The following is a 23931-nucleotide window of genomic DNA, read 5'->3' on the forward strand; positions in this document are numbered from 1 at the left end:
TATGGAAATTCAGTTAAAGTAAGGGACAGGTGGACGGTACACAATAAGTAGAACTAGTTTTTGTGTTTTCCAGTTTAGGATTGAGAGGCTAAGAGTGAGAGAGGCTCTCAAATGAGTTAAAATTGTTCTGGCCGCCTCACCAGGGCGAAGTCTAGGCTCTGGAGAAGTGGTGGTGTCTACGGCGCCGGCCGACCCATTGGGATGAAGTCCTGGATCTGGAGAGGAGGTGGCGTCAGCAGCGCTGGGCAACCCACCAAGGCGAAGCTCAGGTCCAGAAGAAGCGGTGGTGTCGGCAGCACCAGCCGACACAGCAGGACAAAGTCCTGGATCTGGAGAAGTGGTGGCGTTGGCAATGCTGGGCGACCCCCGGAGGTACAGAGTGGTGTCGGCAGGACCTGCCAACCCACTGGGTAAAGTCTAGGCTCTGGAGGAGCGGTGGGTTGCCAGTACAGGCTGACCCACCAGGATGAAGTCCAGGCTCTGAAGAAGCGATCCCTGGGGGAACAGGAGAGAAGCCTCAGTGGGGACGGCCTCGACGGCACACTGAGGTTCTGAGAGCTGGGACAGGCACTCTCACCAGGTATTGAGGCACTCTAGCTGGGGATTGAGGCAGTAGGCTAGCTGGGGACATTGGCAGGCTAGCTGGAGACACTGGCTGGCTAGCCAGGGGCGGAGACTGGGGAGCTGGCGTTAAAACCTGAGGAGCCAGGAGCGGGATTAGGAGACCAGTTGATCTGCCTTCACCTTAGGCACGTCGTGAGGGAACTGCCGAACAACCTCCTCCAATCGGGAACACCAAGCAAGTACCTCCGTGTAGTCATCGGAGGCTTGATGGAGGTCTTTAAAAGCCCGGAGGGACCCTGAAACAAACTCCTGCTCAGGAGTCCCCCCGTCAATGTCCACTGGAGGATTCTATTATGAGGTGGGGTGAAGGATGAAATCACAGGACCCAAATGTAGGAAGCAGAGTTTCTTTATTTATACTCAAACCACCAGGCTCAGGCACATAAGAGAACACTCTACTTAAACATAAAAATACTGCCATCAAGGCAATTCTGCCGCTCGGCGTCAAAACTTTACAGTTACACAGTATACAGAAGAAACACCGCCACTTGGCGTAACAAATACTCTCTCCTTCTAACACAGTCACGACATGAACCAATATCAACTTCAATCCTCGAACAGTGAAAAAAGACAAGAGGAGGTAGATATACATGAGAAACAAAAGGCTAAAAGAACACAGGTGAAACTAATCCTACTAATGAACATAATGCAACTTATAACTAAAATAGGCGACACACAGGAAATCAAAAACCAAAATAAAAGACCATGACCGTTAAGATAACCTGTCATGAAACCCATATGGTGTTTTTTTGAGAAATAAGTTAATTTTTTTGTAATGCACCAATATGTTTATTTGCCTCTTCCACTAATACCTCTAATTCAATCGGTTTGAACTTACTTGCGCTCCAAACGCTCCATGGTGGAAAACATTAAAATGTGCAAAATCCTCATTTAAATAGGGTGGTCTACACAAGGTTTGCAAATGTTATTATTTGGAATCTTAGTAAATCAGGCCGTAAGTGTTTCCAGTGACACCTTAATTCCACATAGCCAAGAAATGTATTCAGCATATTGATATGACTTGGGCCAGTTGGTGGCTGTGTATATCCATATTCCATTTTTTCCACTAAATGCTCTCATGTAGATCAGGACATACCACATAGACAATGATGGTCTTTGGAGAAAATCTGAATCTTTACCAGAAACTCTTTTATAGAATCTTTTCTAGAAACACTTTGTTTTGAAAGCATGAATCACTTTTTGAGTGAGTGCACCAAACTGCACAGGCCTGAAATAGAGATTTTGTGTCCCAGGGTGTGCAGGGAACCTCCCAGCATACTCCCAGCATGCTGTGCCATGACCAGATTTGTACAAAGTTGACTGACCTGCATCTGATACTTTTCTCAACACAGTGGACAGAATTTAAAGTACTGAAAATACATGTAAAATGCTGTGCATTATTACCATTATTAATTAAATGCGTATTATTGTACCTGCTGAATCCATTGCTGTTGTCTTGGGTAACAGGCTGCATAAGGTTGTTAATGACCATATATTCAACTTTGAATTGGGGGGTATCTAATCTAAACCTTTGACTTGAACCAAGTATAAGGCTAGATTTGTGTCTCAGTGTGTACCTTTGGTATTGAGAGCTTCAGGCTCTTAATGGGCTGAGGCCGTTCAAAAACCTGGATCTCCTCAATGATGTGGGCTCCACTCTGCAGGAGCACTGTTTTGTGTAGGTAACCAGACTCTGAAAGAAGTTAGCCAGAGAACACAGCACATATTTTTACAGTGGACAGATTTAATACAGTGCAACACCTACAGAGTTGACATGAACATCAGTGTCCGGGGCTCAAGTGGGCTGTTTTTGTGCAGGACAACAAACCCATTAAGTACCCATTACAGTTCAACAAGAACTATTTTCAGGGGCAAGAAGAACCAGAGGTTTTACAGCAGATGGTCTGCCCCCCACAGAGCCCAGATTTTGGCAGTGTGGAAGTCAGTCTGGGAACAAATCAAGAGACAGAAGACACTGGGACAGCCTGAATCTAGAAAACTGTAGCAGCTTCTCAAAGGTTCTGCAAAGTACCAGGAGAAATTGTGTGCTGGTCAAGCCAAAGAGAACTGCTGCTGGTTTAAGGACAAAGGACAGTACAGTAAATACTGATTGGGTTTAAATACTGATTAGAAGTAAATACTGTTTAGGTTTTGTTCACTTTACTGCACCTTCATAAAGTTAACTGATAAATGAAAAACTATTTATGTCATTCATGTTAAAGGCGTCACCTGTATATATCTTTTTTTTTTACTCATCTGGCTTCCCTTAAACAGGGAAGCGACTTACAGTAATTTACAGTAATTTCGTCAAGTACTCACTCGCGTTAGATGACACTCTTGGATACTCTATTATATATGTATGTATATATTATATGCTTTAAATATATATAAACTACAACTCCTAGTGTAACACAAGTGAAAATGCCACCCAAAAGAGCTATACTGCAGACTTCAACGTGCAGGTAAAGTCTGCAGCTGAAACAAAGTTTGGCTTGAGTGTCGACATTTAGAGAACCTGAGAGATGAGGTAGACACGTCGCTTCATTTCCCCCCACCTTGATGTTGGTGCAGTTGTTTGTTACTTAACATGGATGAATACATTTCATAATGCACTTCTGCTTGTTGTTAAATAGGGGTGGGGCGACGCATCAACGCGTGTTACATAAATCGATGTATTTACGTAACCGATTATGTCAATGCATCACCCCACCCCTACTTTGGTGTATAAGTCGCATTTCTAATTATAATAATTGTAGTCTAAATTAGCCTATGAATAACATAGGTAAGGCATAACAACAAGCAGAAGTGCATTATGAAATTCATTCATGTGTCATAAGTAGGAAGTAGGCTGTGAGAGCATGGAGTCTACTGAAGAGCGAGCGAAAACAACTCGACTGCGATCATCTAAAGTATGGGAGTATTTTAAAGCAGAGACCAAACAACATGGTGCCCTGCCAACTCTGCAAATTAGAAATGGCTTTAAACAGCAGCACCACCGCCATGCTTGAGGCATTTGAAACGGAAGCATCCCGGGGGAATTTCTCAAGATAAAAGCGGGAACAAGACAGCACCGTAAGGCCTGTTTACATGTTGTCCCTACCCAAATGTAACAGTATTAGCATTATAAGGATGAAGAATGTATTCTTGATTCATTTTATAATGTTAAATGTTTGTGCCACCTGTGTCACTGGTCCGGTTAAACTCTTTTCTCTGTCAGTCTTGGGGAGAGAGAGAGAGAGAGAGAGAGAGAGAGAGAGTGTTTCTGTGTGTGTGTGTGTGTGAGTGAGGGAGAGAATGATGTTGGATGAGAGCAGGAAGGAACAAAGGGAGAGAGGGGAGAAAAGGAAGTGGACATTGTGAATGTATTGTGCTTGGGTGTTTTATGACAGAGTTGATTAACTAATTTGGCATTTGGTGTTTCGGGGTTATGCAAATTTCTGCTATAAGTTGATTTACTCTTGGACCACAAAACTTAACAGTAACAGTGTTTTGGTATTCCTCCAGAGAGTGAATTGTGCCAATGATTGGTTCATCATTGTTTGATTATTTTGCAGTTTACAATGTTGATTATATTGCACAATATCCCTTTTACTTAAATTAAACAAACAGAATACTGAGCTGTAAAGATTGCCAGTTAGGACTGAAGTATTTGATACAGAAAGAATGTGTCACGAGCTGGAGTCGGAGTGTGGAGGTGCGAGAGAGAAGGAGAGGCGGTAGGACCCAATTGCAGGACAAACCAAAGGCTTTATTTCTCCTGGGACTTCCAGGGCAAAAGCTAAAACACGGGAACCGGGTGAAACGGTAAATAACGAATATTTGACCGGATGGGACGGTCGTGATAAAAACACACTAAGTGCAACTAACATCTACCACAACGAATGACTACAGCTAGAACTGTAACAATGTTTCGCCGCGGAACAAAGGAAAGAGGGAGGTATAAATAGGGAGAACACAAAAGGTGATTGAACACAGGTGAAATCAATGAACAGAAATAGTTAGTAAAACTGCATTTGGGCAGGAAGTCCCAATTGGGAATCATGACAGAATATACTACTCATATACAGTATATTATATATAATAATTATTTATGTTGGAGAAAGGTTGTATTATTATTTTTCAAATTGGAGCACATACTTTGTCATATTTGTTTGTGTAAAGAGACTGAATAAACTGTTGAAATCTAAATTACTAATGATTTGAAATATTTTTTAGTAAATTAATTGTTATATTAATTAAAAATAAAAATAAGCTTAATGGGAAAATAATCTATAGATTAATTGAAAAATGAATTGATAGACTAATTGACCAAAAAATAATTGTTAGGTGCAGCCCTACACCAAAGCAATTTATATATGTTTTATTTCTGTTCAACAAGGTTGTTTTTGCTAAAAGCAACTTATACCCTGGAAAATATATATACATATTACATATATACATATAAAACAACATATGCACAACCTCCCTACAGATTTCAGACCCTTAAGAATTTTTCTCCTCCCCTTTTTTTTTTACTCTTCCCCTTTTTTTATTGAAAAGTCTAGAAGCAGCTGAGGATGTTGTGAGAAAAAGTAAACTTTGTACAGCTGTGGGCTGCTGGGTCATTTCTTGTTCTGCTATACAATGATGCAGCTGTGAGGATCTTGTTAGCGTACACATTTCCATAAGGTTTTTGCGTAGAGCCAAACAGGAACTGAGCAATGGTAAACTGGTACTATTTTAGTGTGGATTGCCACAGGGCCTACCGGTAAGCAGAAACAGCACTGTGTAGCCTCTGTTGTTGGCAGCCTGGACTCTCTGGACAGTCAGATGGGTATAGTTGTGCTCAGTAGACACCATGGACAGACTTTTTCCAACAGATCTCACGCTCTCATCTGCCAAGAAGTTTTCTTTGACAAAGCGCAGGGCGTTGTCTGATGCATTATGCAGACCACACTACCACACAAAAATGCTGTTTCAAATTATACAAGTCAAACACATTGTAAATATAATAAAATGACACCTAAATATGTAAATAAAACCAGTTTTGTCCATTTATTCTACTTCAATACAGCATATCATTGTCAATCTGTTGAACATTTATACTAGTATATACAGTGGGTACGGAAAGTATTCAGACCCCTTTAAATTTTTCACTCTTTGTGTCATTGCAGCCATTTGCCAAAATCAAAAAAGTTCATTTTATTTCTCATTAATGTACACTCAGCACCCCATCTTGACAGAAAAAAACAGAAATGTAGAAATTTTTGAAAATTTATTAAAAAAGAAAAACTGAAATATCACATGGTCATAAGTATTCTGACCCTTTGCAGTGACACTCCTATTTAACTCACATGCTGTCCATTTCTTCTGATCCTCCTTGAGATGGTTCTGCTCCTTCATTGGAGTCCAGCTGTGTTTAATTAAACTGATTGGACTTGATTAGGAAAGGCACACACCTGTCTATATAAGACCTTACAGCTCACAGTGCATGTCAGAGCAAATGAGAATCATGAGGTCGAAGGAACTGCTCAAGGAGCTCAGAGACAGAACTGTGGCAAGGCACAGATCTGGCCAAGGTTACAAAAGAATTTCTGCAGCACTCAAGGTTCCTAAGAGCACAGTGGCTTACATAATCCTCACATGGAAAAAGTTTGGGACTACCAGAACTCTTCCTAGACCTGGCCGTCCAGCCAAACTGAGCAATCGTGGGAGAAGAGCCTTGATGAGAGAGGTAAAGAAGAACCCAAAGATCACTGTGGCTGAGCTCCAGAGATGCAGTAGGGAGATGGGAGAAAGTTCCACAAAGACAACTATCACTGCAGCCCTCCACCAATCGGGGCTTTATGGCAGAGTGGCCCGACGGAAGCCTCTACTCAGTGCAAGACACATGAAAGCCTGAATAGAGTTTGCCAAAAAACACATGAAGGACTCCCAGACTATGAGAAATAAGATTCTCTGGTCTGATGAGACCAAGATTGAACTTTTTGGTGTTAATTCTATGCGGTATGTGTGGAGAAAACCAGGCACTGCTCATCACCTGCCCAATACAATCCCTACAGTGAAACATGGTGGTGGGAGCATCATGTTGTGGGGGTGTTTTTCAGCTGCAGGGACAGGACGACTGGTTGCAATTGAAGGAAAGATGAATGTGGCCAAGTACAGAGATATCCTGGAAGAAAACCTCTTCCAGAGTGCTCAGGACCTCAGACTGGGCCGAAGGTTCACCTTTCAACAGGCAATGACCCTAAGCACACAGCTAAAATAACAAAGGAGTGGCTTAGGAACAACTCTGTGACCGTTCTTGACTGGCCCAGCCAGAGCCCTGACCTAAACCCAATTGAGCATCTCTGGAGAGACCTGAAAATGGCTGTCCACCAACGTTCACCATCCAACCTGACAGAACTGGAGAGGATCTGCAAAGAAGAATGGCAAAGGATCCCCAAATCCAGGTGTGAAAAACTTGTTGCATCATTCCCAAGAAGACTCATGGCTGTACTAGCTCAAAAGGGTGCTTCTACTCAATACTGAGCACAGGGTCTGAATACTTATGACCATGTGATATTTCAGTTTTTCTTTTTTAATTTCTGTTTTTTTCTGTCAAGATGGGGTGCTGAGTGTACATTAATGAGAAATAAAATGAACTTTTTTGATTTTGGCAAATGGCTGCAATGAAAAATTTGAAGGGGTCTGAATACTTTCCGTACCCATTGTATCAGTTTTTGGACATTTCTATAATCAGTGTATGTTGATTTACCTCACAGCAGAGTGAAAGGAAAAAAAGCAGTGTGTGCTTATAGCACATTTCCTTTAATGAACTATATTATTCTGATTAAAAATATAATTCTGATTATTTTCATTAAAAAATGCTCAGATTCTATCAGAGTGTAGAAGGCAAAGTTTATTTTAGTACTAAATATAAACATATTATTTAAGAGGTTTCCCTAACATTTACCATAAGAAAATGAAGAACTTTTATGCAATTTCTAAGTATGTTTACTATGTTCCACAGAAAAATGAATCATTAGGTAATGGGCAGGGATCTCAGCAGTTTCCAACCTGTTTTGATTTTCTGACTGTTCAAGTTACACTTCTTTTTAATGGTGTCACTGTTTTCCCAGATCTTAGCTATGAGCTTGGGGAGAACAATGATTTGTATGATTCTCAGGCAGTTCCAATGATGGTAAACTGGTAAACTGAAATCAACACTTCCAATAAGCTGAAAAGTGAACTTGCCTTGCTAGAGTTAATATCAGTTTTAATAGTTTTCCTGGCATCATGTTTTATTGGTTTACAGAGTCCTAACTGTACAAGTTTTTTTTATTCAGTGGGCCAAATGAACAGTGTAGCCACACTCCCTTCGCATGTTCATATCAATTAGGAGTGACCATTTACCTCTCCTGGATTTGCAACCTTCTCCTGAACCCGTGTGCTCCACTGTAATGTGTCCCGGTTCAGGACTTTATAGTTACCAGAGAAAACCGTTTTGATATCACTTAGGCGGAAAGAACACACTGCAGAGCGGCCAGAGTTGACAGACCTGGTTAAAGGAAGACCAACATTAAAAACACTACGAACAGACTGCTAAAGCAGGAAACATACTACTTTGTTGATCCTATGTATAGGTGGTACCTCCTCAATGTCTGTTGTTGAACAGAAACACTGGTTTTGGCCAGGTATGTCTGTCTAATTACTTCTGAACTCTTTACTTTTAACGCAGTATCCACTATTTTATTTCAAATAAAGTCTGAGGAAAAATGTGTAACTGTCCAAATACACACACAAACACACACACACACACACACACACACACACACACACACACACAATCTTGCTGTGGAGACATCTATATAAATATTGAATTCAAACTTAAAAAAAACATCACACTCATCTCCAAGTAATTTTTAACACACTGTATTCTTGTATCTTTGTTGGATAAAAAAAATAGTGTTTTCTCACAAAGTGTTCTTAAGTTTATTTAACACCATTGCCACCAGCTAACCCTTTATCCACAAATCTGTAGACAAGTATCTTTCACTGTACAATCTGATTTCACTTCTTTAATGGTTGAGAAAACACTGCCACACTTAAAGCACCCTAAGAAAAGCTGTGGAAAAGGGAAAGTAGATTAATTACTGTATGAGTTGGTGTCATGTACTGACCACTGTGATGTAAAGATGCCATAAAAGAGTGTGTCATCTGCAGGAGCTCCTTCTGCAGGTGGGAGGCTGTCTATGTCCTGGATCACATTGTAGGGCAGCTCATTGTCAGCCTGACACAACAGCTGAGCTTTGGCAAACGTGGTCCAGCGTCGCTGCAGGGTCCGCTGGCCCCCAATGTCACTCTGACAAAAGAGGAGGAGAAAGCATACCCAACCTTAGAAAAACCTTCTACTAGTTGTGCAGCTATATAAAACTGTAGACCAATATACAAATGACAGTGCAGTTTAAGTAAAAGTAATGGCACACAGGCCTTTAGTTTGGATTTGAAAGTAGTCTGAGCTGTTGTCACAATATGTTCCACATCTGAGGAGCATAAAAACTAAAGGTAATTTCATCATCTTTGGTTTTTACTCCTGGAGCAACCAGTAACCCAGAACCGGCTGACCTGATAGGCCTGCAGGGTTTGCACCCGCAGGTGCTCTCTGTCTAAGGGCAGGCAGAAAGATGAGTAAACATTAATACTCTGCTGACCATTCCATCAGTCATTCATACACACCTATAACAGCATATACGCTGCAACAGGATTAGGTCTCAGCTCACAGCATTTCGTTACATCAGGAGAATACTGTGGTAAACAAAACATAACCTAGACAGCCACAGAAGTGTTCCCACACAGGGGAAATACAGTGCTTGGCTCATTGTAAGTGTGGCTGTTTGTTCTGGTTTATTTCAACATCAATTTAATGTATATCTGTGTATAGCAACTAACATTTTTGTGGGCAGAAATGCATTTTTATTTAGCTGTAAGTTTACTATAAGCTCACAATTTCACATTAGAAGATTTCAGTAATTATGGAGTTATAGCTGCTGTGCCACATACAGGAGGCAAAGCTGGAGGTAGCAGAGCTGAAGATGTTGAGGTTCTCTCTGGGAGTGACGAGCATGGATAGGATCAGGAATGAGTACATCAGAGGGACAGCTCATGTTAGATGTTTTGGAGAAAAATCCAGGGAAGCCAGATTGAGATGATTTGGACATGTTCAGAGGAGGGACAGTGAATATATTGGTAAAAGGATGCTGAGGTTAGAGCTGCCAGGAAGGAAGCCTAGAGGAAGACCAAAGAGGAGGTTCTTGGATGTAGTGAAGGAGGATATGAGGATTGTTGGTGTGGGTGAGGAGGATACAGAGGATAGGGTTAAATGGAGGCGGATAATTCACTGTGGCGACCCCTGAAGGGAGCAGCGAAAGCAGAAGACGAAGAAGAAGAAGCTGCTGTGCCACATGCTTAAATTACTTAAACAACAAACACTGTCATTCCAAACAGTATCTAAAAAACTCAAGAGGATCTTTGATAAACACTGGATCCATGTGCATTTCAAACCTGGAATCACTCTGAGGTGGAAGCTGCTCCACAATAAGGACAAAACACCCAGATAGAAGCAGAGCAGTGTAGTTTATGCAGTTCAGTGCAGCAAGGATCCACATACTGTACACCAGAGAAATAATACAACATGGCACAACTCAGGAGAGCCAGCTCTTCTGGACAAGACACAACAGTCCATATGCATCTGAAGGACGAGTAACACTCTTCTGAAGACAATTATCATAGACAATTGGGCCACTTTCTGGGGAAAACCCGGTCTGATAGCGAGAGATGGCATCCATCCCACTTTGAATGGTGCAGCTCTCATCTCTAGGAATTTGGCCGAGTTTCTTAGCCGACCTAAAGCCTGACAATCCAGGGTGGGGACCGGGATGCAGAGACTCAGTCTAAAACGCTTCTCTGCAGTTTCCTTAGAGCCGCCGCCCCCTTCAAACCACATAGAGACTGTGTCTGCCCCTCGAACATATAAATCAAACAAATCAGAAGTTAACAGAAGAGGAGTTATTCATAAAAACTTAATAAAAATTAAGACCACTCCTCTTATTGAACAGAAAAACAGAACTGTCAAATGTGGACTATTAAATATTAGGTCCCTTTCTTCTAAATCTCTGTTAGTAAATGATTTGATAACTGATCACCAAATTGACCTACTTTATCTTACTGAAACCTGGTTACAGCAGGATGAATATGTCAGTCTGAATGAATCAACCCCCCTCAGTCATAAAAATTATCATGTTCCTCGAAGCACAGGTCGAGGTGGAGGAGTAGCTGCAATCTTCCAGTCAAACTTATTATTAAACTTTCATCCTCAGAACAATTATAACTCATTTGAGAGCCTCACTCTTAGTTTCTCACATACAAACTGGAAAACACAAAAACCAGTTCTACTTGTCATTTTGTACCGTCCACCTGTTCCTTACTCAGAGTTTTTAACTGAATTCCCTGACTTCCTGTCTGATTTAGTGCTTAGATCAGATAAAGTCATTATAGTGGGAGATTTTAACATTCATGTAGATGTTGAAAATAACAGCCTCAGCATTGCATTTAATTCTATATTAGATTCAATTGGTTTCATTCAAAACGTTAATAAACCCACCCACTGTTTTAATCACACCCTTGATCTTGTTCTGACCTATGGCATCGAAATTGAACATCTAATAATTTTCCCCCCAAATCCTGTTTTGTCAGATCATTCTTTAATAACTTTCGAATTTAAAATGATGGATCATGCAGCGTCTGGAAGAAAATTCCACTACAGCAGATGTTTATCCGACAACGCTGTTAATAAATTTAAGAAAATGATTCCATCTTTATTTGCATCTATGCCAAGTATAAACATAATGGAGGGCAGCTGCCTTAATCCCACTCCCTACCAAATTGATCATGTTGTTGACAGCGCTGTAACCTCACTGCGTGAAACGCTTGATTCTGTAGCCCCTCTGAAAAAGAAGTTAGTGATTCAGAGAAGACTTGCCCCATGGTATAATTTACATGTTCGTACCTTAAAGCAGGCATCACGAAGGCTGGAAAGGAAGTGGCGTTCCACAAACTTAGAGGAAATTTTTCTAGCCTGGAAAAACAGTCTACTAACATATAAAAAAGCTCTCCGTAAAGCCAGAACTGCATACTATTCATCACTAATAGAGGAAAATAAGAACAATCCCAGGTTTCTTTTCAGCACTGTAGCCAGGCTGACAAAAAGTCACAGCTCCGTTGAGCCCAGTGTTCCCTTAGCTCTCAGCAGTGATGAATTTATGAGTTTCTTTACAAATAAAATCACAACTATTAGAGATAAAATTCAGCAGATGCTTCCTATACCTGCAATAAATGAATCTTTTACTACAGTAGCTCTTGAATCATCTGTAGGACCTCAGTTATGTTTAGACTGCTTCTCTCCTATAGATCTCTCTGAATTTACATCAGTAGTTGCTTCATCGAAATCATCAACGTGTCTCTTGGACCCCATCCCGACTAGACTGCTTAAAGACACCCTGCCATTAATGAACTCATCTTTATTGGACTTGGTAAATTTATCTCTAGTATCAGGCTACGTACCACAGGCCTTTAAGACTGCAGTAATCAAACCTTTACTCAAAAAGCCTAGTCTTGATCCAGGTGTCTTGGCTAATTATAGACCAATATCCAACCTGCCATTTATTTCTAAAATCCTAGAAAAAGCTGTTGCTAAGCAGCTATCAGACCACTTACACAGGAATGAACTATTTGGAGATTTCCAATCAGGATTTAGAGCACATCATAGTACAGAAACAGCACTGTTGAAAGTTACCAACGATCTTCTCTTAGCCTCAGATAATGGACTTGTTTCGATACATGTCCTCCTAGACCTTAGTGCAGCATTCGACACCATTGACCACAACATCTTATTACAGAGACTGGAGCATGTGATTGGTATCAGAGGAACAGCGTTAAAGTGGTTCCAATCCTATTTATCGGACAGATTCCAGTTTGTTCATGTCCATGATGAACCTTCCACACGAACAAAAGTTAGTTATGGAGTTCCACAAGGTTCTGTGCTAGGACCGATTCTGTTCACCCTGTACATGCTTCCTTTAGGATATATCATTAGGAAGCACTCTATTAATTACCACTGCTATGCGGATGACACTCAGTTATATCTATCTATTAAACCTGTTAACACAAACCAGTTAACCAGACTTCAAGCCTGTCTAACTGACATAAAGGCTTGGATGACCAGTAACTTTTTACTTTTAAACTCGGAGAAAACAGAAGTCATTATATTTGGGCCTAAAAATCTCAGAAATAACTTTTCTAAAATTATAGCTACTCTAGATGGCATAGCCCTGGCCTCCAGCACTACTGTAAAAAAACCTTGGAGTTATTTTTGACCAGGACATGTCCTTTAACTCACACATAAAACAAATTTCTAGAACTGCATTCTTTCACCTGCGCAACATTTCCAAAATTAGGAACATCCTGTCTCAAAATGATGCAGAAAAACTAGTCCATGCGTTTGTTTCCTCAAGGCTAGATTACTGTAACTCATTACTATCTGGATGTCCTAATATCTTAATAAAAAGCCTCCAATTAATCCAGAATGCCGCAGCCAGAGTCCTGACAGGAACTAGCAAGAGAGATCATATTTCTCCTATATTGGCTTCTCTTCATTGGCTCCCTGTAAAATATAGAATAGAATTTAAAATCCTTCTTCTCACATACAAATCCCTTCATAATCAAGCTCCTTCATACCTTAAAGACCTCATAGTACCATATTATCCCAATAGACCACTTCGCTCTCAGAGTGCAGGCCTACTTGTGGTTCCCAGAGTTCTCAAAAGCAGAATGGGAGGCAGAGCCTTTAGCTATCAAGCTCCTCTCCTGTGGAACCAGCTCTCAGCCTGGGTTCAGGAGGCAGACACTCTCTGTACTTTTAAGGCTAGACTTAAAACCTTCCTCTTTGACAAAGCATATAGTTAGGGCTGGCTTCAGGCAACCCTGAACCATCCCTTAGTTAGTTATGCTGCTATAGGCCTAGACTGCCCGAGGACCATCGGTGCACTGAGCTCCCCTACCCTAACCCCCCCCCCCTTCTCTCCCACCTCATGTATATTCCACCATTGAATGTTACTAACCTTGTGCTCTCTCTCTCCCCTAGTTTGTGCTCTCTCCCTCCCTCTCTCTCTCTCTCTCTCTGTACCTTCTGCAGGTGTCCCTGGTCCTGGAGCTGTTTATCGCTGATGTGCAGTTACTGGCCCCACCAACTTGCAGTGTCTACTTGTTGTTTATTGTTGCTGTTCTTTTCTCTCTGCTCTATCCACTCACCCCAACCGGTCGAGGCAGATGGCCGCCCAAACTGAGCCCGGTTCTGCTGGAGGTTTTTTTCTTCCGTTAAAGGGAGTTTTTTCCTCTCCACTGTCGCCAAGTGCTTGCTCATAAGGGAATTGTTGGGTTTTTAGTTTTAGTTTTTGTAAAGTGCCTTGAGATGATTTGTATTGTGATTTGGCGCTATACAAATAAAAATTGAAGACAGCAATGTTCACATATTGGCCAGAGAGGATTTGGTAATATAATGGGCTACATTACATTACATTACCAAGTGGTTCTAATTTTTTGTCCTTCCAATTTACATAAACACCTCTGAATATACTACAATTTCACCATCACTAACAATGAGCTCAATGCTAAACAACAGAACTGAACCATGTATATAATCGTGAAAAAGAGATGTAAAATATCCAGTATTATTTTGGATTAACTAGCGCCTCATACTCCTGTCAATACAGGCAGACACTATATGAGAAAATAGGTCAATAACAGTCTTATGATCACCTGTATGTGCCAAATCTATTTTGTATCAGTGGCCCATTGTTTTCCCCTTACCATGCAGACCTGAGACACTCGAGACACAATGAATTTGTCGATAAAGTCATACTCTTTGCCCACTTCACTGAAGAAAAAGTAGATTTTCTCCTGCTCTGCGATGAAACTGGAGCTGATGAAGGTTGGATCTGCAGCAAACAGAGGGCAAAGCATGTTGAAGATGTAAGTTTGTGAAAAAATTTCTGACATAATAAAACAGCATAGAACACTTTTTGCTTACATTAGAATCAATAGATATATTTCATATATCTAATATATCTATAGATATATTATATTAATCCCATGTATAAACCCCTCTCTTACTGTGAAACTGTGAAGACTTTCGAAGTTGCAATAACAATTCAATTCAATTCAATTGTATTTGTATAGCAATCTACAAAAAAACTAAAAAAAAAAAAACAACAAATCCCTTATGAGCAAGCACTTGTTGACAGTGGAGAGGAAAAATTCCCTTTAATGGAAGTAACCTCCAGCAGAACCAGGCTCAGTTTGGACGGCCACCTACCTCGACCGGTTGGGGTGAGTGGATAGAGGAGAGAGAAAACAACAGCAACAATAAACAACAAATAGACACAGAGAGCAACCTACTGGGCAAGAAGGGATGAAACTGTTAAAGAAAAAATAATCTTTTTTTAAACTGAATATGGTGTATTTGTCTGTGTGTGTCTGTGTTGGCAGAGATGCCAGTGTGACACAGAGCCATCACGCAGACTTTTAGGGAACATTAGTTAACTCAGTGTTAACTTCCTGGTTCTAGTATTTAACTGACCAACAAGGCAGAATGGCATATGGTGTTTTTTGTCTTTTCAACTATATTGCAAACAAATATAAGAATTTTTTGGCAAAATGTTTAATCATTAATACAATTTTATTTACATCTGCTACACACGGATAAGATTGTCAGTACCCTTTCTTTAAAGAAAGAAAAAGTCACAATGATAACTGAAATAACTTAAACCTGACAAAAGTAATGAATAAAAATTTACATTGCTTTTGAAATGTGGTTCAGCAGAAGCATTTAAATAAACTAGTGAAAAATGATGGTACCCCTGAAAATTATTGAAAACTAAAGTTTGTCCTGTAATTAGCATCACAGGCGTCTTTAAACTTGGAATCAGTCAGTCTGCCTATTTAAAGGGTGAAAAGTAACCACTGTGGTGTTTGGTATCAAGGTGTGTACCACACTGAACATGGACCACAGAAAGCTAAGGAGAGAGTTGTGCTCAGGAGATTAGAAAGAAAATTATAAACAAGCATGTTAAAGGTAAAGGCTATAAGACCATCCCCAAGCAGCTTGATGTTCCTGTGACTACAGTTGCACATATTATTCAAATTTGCAGAGATCTATCCAGCCTTCTCTGATTCCTGCAGACTCCTCAAGACTCTCTCGCTCTGAGGAGAAGACTCTCATAGAGAGAGCACCGGCAGAAGAATAATGAGGTAGTGACTGCTTTTATCAACCAAACTCCATGGGACAATCCTGCAGCGGCCAGACAGAGAGTGGCAAAAGACAACGAACAGAGGACTTGCCTCTTCAGGAAACCTGCTGGCAGACTGCAGTCGGACTAGCCCACAGTGGGAGCCTCAGTAAACCCGAGGTCAAGCAAGTAACCCATGGCTGTGTTGGTTTTCTCACATTGATCTCAGCTGGTCTCCATAGTTACCTAGAGCTTCCTCCTAAACTGCTGAAAGGTTCTCAGACAAACACAGAACCTAAATTTATTTCAAATTTCTTTTCCACCACTGCAAACAACCTTCATCTAGTTTCGCTGATCAGTTCTCCCTCTGTTTTCCCCCTATGTAAATAGCATGTATCTACCATGTAAATAGTTGAATAAATCTTAAAAAGGCATGTGTCTGTGTCTGGCAAATGTTATTTCACACAATAAATTTGCCACTGAATTGGTGAACTCTCGCTCAGATATCCTGCATCGCTCATTAATTGACTGCAGCCATCAAAGGATCTGGTCCCCCGAAATTATGAAGATGATTCATAATTCATAAACCAGACATAATAAACACATTCATGTTCAATACATGTATATATTTATATTCCCTACAATGCTCTGGGGCTGCTTTGCTGCATCTGGCATGGGGTGTTTTGAATGAAATCCTATTATCTGTGAAAAGAGCAGAAACATGTAGTCTACAGAAGGCACCCTTCAAACCTGAGACAACTGGAGCAGTTTGCTCATGAGGAGTGGGTCAAAATACCTGTTGACAGGTGCAGAAGTCTCATTGAGAGGTACAGAAATCACTTGATTGAAGTGATTACCTCAAAACGTAATATTAAGTTAAGGTTATGATCATTTTTGTCCAGGCCAGTTTTTTTTTTTTAACTCTTCTGTTGAACCAAAATTCAAAAGTAATGTCTGATTTTCATTTGTTAATTTTTTAGGACATTTTTATTTATTATTACTTTTGTCAGTTTCAAGTTATTTCTGTGATCTTTGTAGGTTTTTCTTTCTTTAGTGGAAGGGTACCAACAATTTGGGCCATGTGTGTATGAATTCCATATGTTTAATGTTGACTCACCCTCCAGCCATCCTAATGTATCATCCAACTTCAGGTCAACACGCCTGCCCAGGTGTCGGGAGATCACAGGCCGGTTCCCTCTGTAATCTGCCACTGTCCCAGTATAAAGCTCTCCATCTGACAAACATAACAATTCATACATTACCAAAGAACAATGGTGAATTTGAAAAAAAAAAAAAACAAAAAAAAAACAGGTTATGTCTTTGAGGTGTCCTGAAGCAACCTCTGCATATTTTAATAGATTTTGGGTTTTGGTAAAGATAATACCACCTGGGAATTTCAGCATTTCTCACACATTCATCCAAATTCATTAATAATATTTCAGATGGGAAGTGGGAGATTCCTTTACAGTGATGGATATTTGACTTTACTATATTCAGTAGAGTACAGGAGAGATTTTCAGGGACCTAACAAATCTCTATCAATACCATTTCAGTTTTGCAATAAGTTGAATAGGCAAGGCAAGGCAAGTTAAGTTTATTTATATAGCGCAACTCATACACAGAGTAATTCAAAGTGCTTTACAGAAATAAAAGACAGGTTAAAAATACATAAGCAAGAATAAAAATGAGAAATTAATATTAGAGGAAACTGAGCGCAGATATCTAAGATCACTTTGGATAAAACACTGTCAGTTGTCATATGTTATATGCCTCACTAAAAAGAAAGGTTTTTAGCTTGAACTTGAACATTGCCAGAGATGAGGAAGACTATTCCAGGTTTTAGCTGCACACAACTGAAACGCCACTTCTCCCTGTTTAGTCCTGACTCTGGGCGCGAGCAGAAGGCCTGTCTCTGATGTTATCAGAGTTCAGATAGTTCATATGGCATCAACATGTCAGAGATGTAATCTGGTGTTGAGCCATGAAGACACTTATACACAAGCAGTGCTGTTTTAAAGTCTATTCTCTGAGAGACAGGAAGCCAGTGCACAGGAGTAATGTGGTTGTACTTCCTGGTTCTAGTTAGGACCCGAGCAGCAGCATTCTGAATGTATTGTAGCTGCATTACAGCTCGTTTTGAGAGCTCTGTGAACAGGCCGTTACACTAATCCAGTGATTCTCAAACTGTGGGGGTGGGGCGCAACGCCGTGCCAGGTGGGGCGCAGCAAACGGGAGTAAATTAGTCTAATTTTGTGTATATCCTAATTCATAATTTTCTTTACTGACAAACACCATACACGCAAAATAAAACAACCACATACAAAGAAACGTGTCATTAAAAAACACAAATAAAGGGAAACAAGAGGAACCATGGTGTGGGAAATAAATGTTTAACGTCGGCACTTAATTGTAGCGGAACAATAGGCAAACCTTCACGCAGCGACGCAATGATTAGTGGGCATAACAATGGATAAATTTGTTACACGGACCCCTAAAAGACCAGGCGACTCCATGCCAGCAGACAAAAACACGACAGACAGTAAGGTAAATCAAGCAAAAAGCCAGCCAAAAAGAAAATACAATGAAGCCTACTTGGGTCTTGGATTCACAGTGGGGCTGGTGGGGGCAGAGGAGAGACCCATGTGTGTTGTGTGTTGTGTTAAACTGCTGGCAGCAGACAGCATGAGACCCAACAAATTAAAAAGACACTTAGAAACAACACACCCCAATCTCGTCAATAAACCACTCAACTTTGAAGTAATTACACAATTGTACTTTAATTTTGTTTATTTTGAACTCCGTATTATTTATTTAGAAGTTATTTTGAATAAATTTGAACATTTTAAGTTTGAAATAAATTTCATTGTCATTTTTTGGGGTGAAGTGGGGCTTGAAACTTTATGATTGGCCTTAAGTGGGGAATGGCAGGAAAAGTTTGAGAACCACTGCACTAATCTAAGAGAGAGACTGCCAGCGTCGGTGTTCAGATGAATGTCATTTGTCACCTTGATGAGTGCAGTTTCAGTGCTGTGATGGGGCCTAAAACCTGACTGAAAATCATCAAAGCAGGTTTGATATGGGCCAGTAGTTGTTCAGTACCATAGCATCAAGGCTGCTCTTCTTCAGGAGAGGCTTGATGACAGCAATTTTCAAGGCCCTTGAAAATGTTCCAGACTGTAATGAGTTATTAATTGAGTGAGTTGTGGTAACAAACTGCCTAGCACTTACTTCAGAAATTTGGGTAAAACATCAAGGCAACAGGTGAATGAGCTCAGACTGGAGATGATCTCTTCAACGGTTATGTCGTTTACTGGTGTAAAGTGTGTCAGTTCTACCAAGTGTTTCCTGGATGGCTGCAGAGTTGGTATCTGCCTTGTGAAATTTATTGTTTGTTTACATTTACAAAATACATTTCTCTGTTTCTACGTAGTTTCACTGAACACACACATCATCTGCTTATAAATGTCATAATGAACCTGGAGCTTTGATTTACGCCATTTTCGTTCAGCCTTCCGGCACTCCCCTTTTCTGTGCCCTGACCATCATCATAATTTCTCCATGGTGGCTTTTGCCTGTTCCTGATTAATTTATCTTTAACAGGAGCAATCACATCTATGACATTTAGAATACTTGAAGTATATGAATTCAACAAATCTTCAACATGAGAGAAAGTGGTATTTTCAAACCTAATCATCTCATTGTTATTCACGTCGGCAGCAATGACACCCGATTACGCCAATCGGAGGTCACTAAAATTAATGTTGAGTCGGTGTGTAACTTTGCTAAATTAATGTCGGACTCCGTAGTTTTCTCTGGACCCCTCCCCAATCTGACCAGCGATGACATGTTTAGCCGCATGTCGTCGTTCCGTCGCTGACTGTCTAGGTGGTGTCCAGCAAACGATGTGGGCTTCATAGACAATTGGGCCACTTTCTGGGGAAAACCCGGTCTGATAGCGAGAGATGGCATCCATCCCACTTTGAATGGTGCAGCTCTCATCTCTAGGAATTTGGCCGAGTTTCTTAGCCGACCTAAAGCCTGACAATCCAGGGTGGGGACCGGGATGCAGAGACTCAGTCTAAAACGCTTCTCTGCAGTTTCCTTAGAGCCGCCGCCCCCTTCAAACCACATAGAGACTGTGTCTGCCCCTCGAACATATAAATCAAATAAATCAGAAGTTAACAGAAGAGGAGTTATTCATAAAAACTTAATAAAAATTAAGACCACTCCTCTTATTGAACAGAAAAACAGAACTGTCAAATGTGGATTATTAAATATTAGGTCCCTTTCTTCTAAATCTCTGTTAGTAAATGATTTGATAACTGATCACCAAATTGACCTACTTTATCTTACTGAAACCTGGTTACAGCAGGATGAATATGTCAGTCTGAATGAATCAACCCCCCTCAGTCATAAAAATTATCATGTTCCTCGAAGCACAGGTCGAGGTGGAGGAGTAGCTGCAATCTTCCAGTCAAACTTATTATTAAACTTTCATCCTCAGAACAGTTATAACTCATTTGAGAGCCTCACTCTTAGTCTCTCACATACAAACTGGAAAACACAAAAACCAGTTCTACTTGTCATTTTGTACCGTCCACCTGTTCCTTACTCAGAGTTTTTAACTGAATTCCCTGACTTCCTGTCTGATTTAGTGCTTAGATCAGATAAAGTTATTATAGTGGGAGATTTTAACATTCATGTAGATGCTGAAAATAACAGCCTCAGCATTACATTTAATTCTATATTAGATTCAATTGGTTTCATTCAAAACGTTAATAAACCCACCCACTGTTTTAATCACACCCTTGATCTTGTTCTGACCTATGGCATCGAAATTGAGCATCTAATAATTTTTCCCCCAAATCCTGTTTTGTCAGATCATTCTTTAATAACTTTCGAATTTAAAATGATGGATCATGCAGCGTCTGGAAGAAAATTCCACTACAGCAGATGTTTATCCGACAACGCAACGCAACGCAAAACAGTCTACTAACATATAAAAAAGCTCTCCGTAAAGCCAGAACTGCATACTATTCATCACTAATAGAGGAAAATAAGAACAATCCCAGGTTTCTTTTCAGCACTGTAGCCAGGCTGACAAAAAGTCACAGCTCTGTTGAGCCCAGTGTTCCCTTAGCTCTCAGCAGTGATGAATTTATGAGTTTCTTTACAAATAAAATCACAACTATTAGAGATAAAATTCAGCAGATGCTTCCTATACCTGCAATAAATGAATCTTCTACTACAGTAGCTCTTGAATCATTCTGTAGGACCTCAGTTATGTTTAGACTGCTTCTCTCCCATAGATCTCTCTGAACTTACATCAGTAGTTGCTTCATCGACGTGTCTCTTAGCCCCCATCCCGACTAGACTGCTTAAAGACACCCTGCCATTAATCAACTCATCTTTATTGGACTTGGTAAATTTATCTCTAGTATCAGGCTACGTACCACAGGCCTTTAAGACTGCAGTAATCAAACCTTTACTCAAAAAGCCTAGTCTTGATCCAAGAGTCTTGGCTAATTATAGACCAATATCCAACCTGCCATTTATTTCTAAAATCCTAGAAAAAGCTGTTGCTAAGCAGCTATCAGACCACTTACACAGGAATGAACTATTTGAAGATTTTCAATCAGGATTTAGAGCACATCATAGTACAGAAACAGCACTGTTGAAAGTTACCAATGATCTTCTCTTAGCCTCAGATAATGGACTTGTTTCAATACTTGTCCTCCTAGACCTTAGTGCAGCATTCGACACCATTGACCACAACATCTTATTACAGAGACTGGAGCATGTGATTGGTATCAGAGGAACAGCGTTAAAGTGGTTCCAATCCTATTTATCGGACAGATTCCAGTTTGTTCATGTCCATGATGAACCTTCCACACGAACAAAAGTTAGTTATGGAGTTCCACAAGGCTCCGTGCTAGGACCGATTCTGTTCACCCTGTACATGCTTCCTTTAGGATATGTCATTAGGAGGCACTCTATTAATTACCACTGCTATGCAGATGACACTCAGTTATATCTATCTATTAAACCTGTTAACACAAATCAGTTAACCAGACTTCAAGCCTGTCTAACTGACATAAAGGCCTGGATGACCAGTAACTTTTTACTTTTAAACTCGGAGAAAACAGAAGTCATTATATTTGGGCCAAAAAATCTCAGAAATAACTTTTCTCAAATAATAGCTACTCTAGATGGCATAACCCTGGCCTCTAGCACTACTGTAAAAAACCTTGGAGTTATTTTTGACCAGGACATGTCCTTTAACTCACACATAAAACAAATTTCTAGAACTGCATTCTTTCACCTGCGCAACATTTCAAAAATTAGGAACATCCTGTCTCAAAATGATGCAGAAAAACTAGTCCATGCATTTGTTTCCTCAAGGCTAGATTACTGTAACTCATTACTATCTGGATGTCCTAATATCTTAATAAAAAGCCTCCAATTAATCCAGAATGCCGCAGCCAGAGTCCTGACAGGAACTAGCAAGAGAGATCATATTTCTCCTATATTGGCTTCTCTTCATTGGCTCCCTGTAAAATATAGAATAGAATTTAAAATCCTTCTTCTCACATACAAATCCCTTCATAATCAAGCTCCTTCATACCTTAAAGACCTCATAGTACCATATTATCCCAATAGACCACTTCGCTCTCAGAGTGCAGGCCTACTTGTGGTTCCCAGAGTTCTCAAAAGCAGAATGGGAGGCAGAGCCTTTAGCTATCAAGCTCCTCTCCTATGGAACCAGCTCCCAGCCTGGGTTCAGGAGGCAGACACTCTGTATACTTTTAAGGCTAGACTTAAAACCTTCCTCTTTGACAAAGCGTATAGTTAGGGCTGGCTTCAGGCAACCCTGAACCATCCCTTAGTTATGCTGCTATAGGCCTAGACTGCCCGAGGACCATTGGTGCACTTAGCTCCCCTACCCTAACCCCCCCCCTTTTCCTTCCCCTCCCCTCTCTTCTCTCCTCCCACCTCATGTATATTCCACCATTGAATCTTACTAACCTTGTGTTCTCTCTCTCCCCTAGTTTGTGCTCTCTCCCTCTCTCTCTATTCTCTCTGTACCTTCTGCAGGTGTCCCTGGTCCTGGAGCTGTATATCGCTGATGTGCAGTTACTGGTCCCACCAACCTGCAGTGTCTATTTGTTGTTTATTGTTGCTGTTCTTTTCTCTCTGCTCTATCCACTCACCCCAACCGGTCGAGGCAGATGGCCGCCCAAACTGAGCCCGGTTCTGCTGGAGGTTTTTTCTTCCGTTAAAGGGAGTTTTTTCCTCTCCACTGTCGCCAAGTGCTTGCTCATAAGGTAATTGTTGGGTTTTTAGTTTTAGTTTTTGTAAAGTGTCTTGAGATGATTTGTATTGTGATTTGGCGCTATACAAATAAAATTGAATTGAATTGAATTGAATAAACAGTTTGACAGCATTGGGGAGGTTTGTAAATGATAATAAAAAGTACAGAGGGAGATAATTTTTGCTCCATTTTAAAAGATTCATACTCAAATGATAAGAACTGCCTAAATGACAGCCTGTGAGTAACCACATTGTCCCTAAAAAAGGCACAGACGCCTTTCCGATTCACATGCTATTTTCTTTTCATTCAGACAGACTTTCATTTGACAGTTTTTGAGCAGACAATCATCTCCACACAGAAGGAGAGATATGATGTAATGGTGTCCTCTAAGCTGCTGCCCTCTACAAGCACCTCCCACGGCGTAGAGTCAAAGCAGCCCTGTAGTTTCTCCAGCGCGTCATTTTTCCACATTCTGATCTTGAGGTCTTGACTACTCCCACTCACTGCAATTTTGAGCAATATGATGGGATAAGGTGGACAACATTATGGTCTGCAGTGCTAGCTATGTGGTGGTTTTTTCAAAACCCTATGTAGCGGACCTAAGGCAGCAATGTGTTCACATTCCAGGATTGAGGTTATCAGCTTTGCCCTTATGAAATTTATTGCTCTAAAACTTTTAGTGACCTACTAAGGT

General features: G+C 40.5%; 1 protein-coding gene across 6 annotated transcripts in view; it reads right to left on the reverse strand.

Annotated features, from left to right (window-relative positions):
* sema4ab (sema domain, immunoglobulin domain (Ig), transmembrane domain (TM) and short cytoplasmic domain, (semaphorin) 4Ab) overlaps positions 1-23931 on the reverse strand; it is a 62066-nt gene that overhangs the window by 14713 nt on the left and 23422 nt on the right. For all 6 annotated transcript variants that reach the window (XM_026300801.2, XM_026300800.2, XM_026300797.2 and 3 more), the window contains 6 exons: positions 17043-17159; positions 14508-14635; positions 8765-8946; positions 7998-8142; positions 5369-5558; positions 2201-2316 (listed from right to left, as the gene is read on the reverse strand). In XM_026300801.2, the coding sequence (XP_026156586.1) occupies positions 2201-2316; positions 5369-5558; positions 7998-8142; positions 8765-8946; positions 14508-14635; positions 17043-17159 (878 nt within the window). The remainder of the gene's footprint in view (positions 1-2200; positions 2317-5368; positions 5559-7997; positions 8143-8764; positions 8947-14507; positions 14636-17042; positions 17160-23931) is intronic.

This window comes from Mastacembelus armatus, chromosome 11 (genome assembly GCF_900324485.2).
Source record: "Mastacembelus armatus chromosome 11, fMasArm1.2, whole genome shotgun sequence".
Taxonomy (NCBI): Eukaryota; Metazoa; Chordata; class Actinopteri; order Synbranchiformes; family Mastacembelidae; genus Mastacembelus; species Mastacembelus armatus.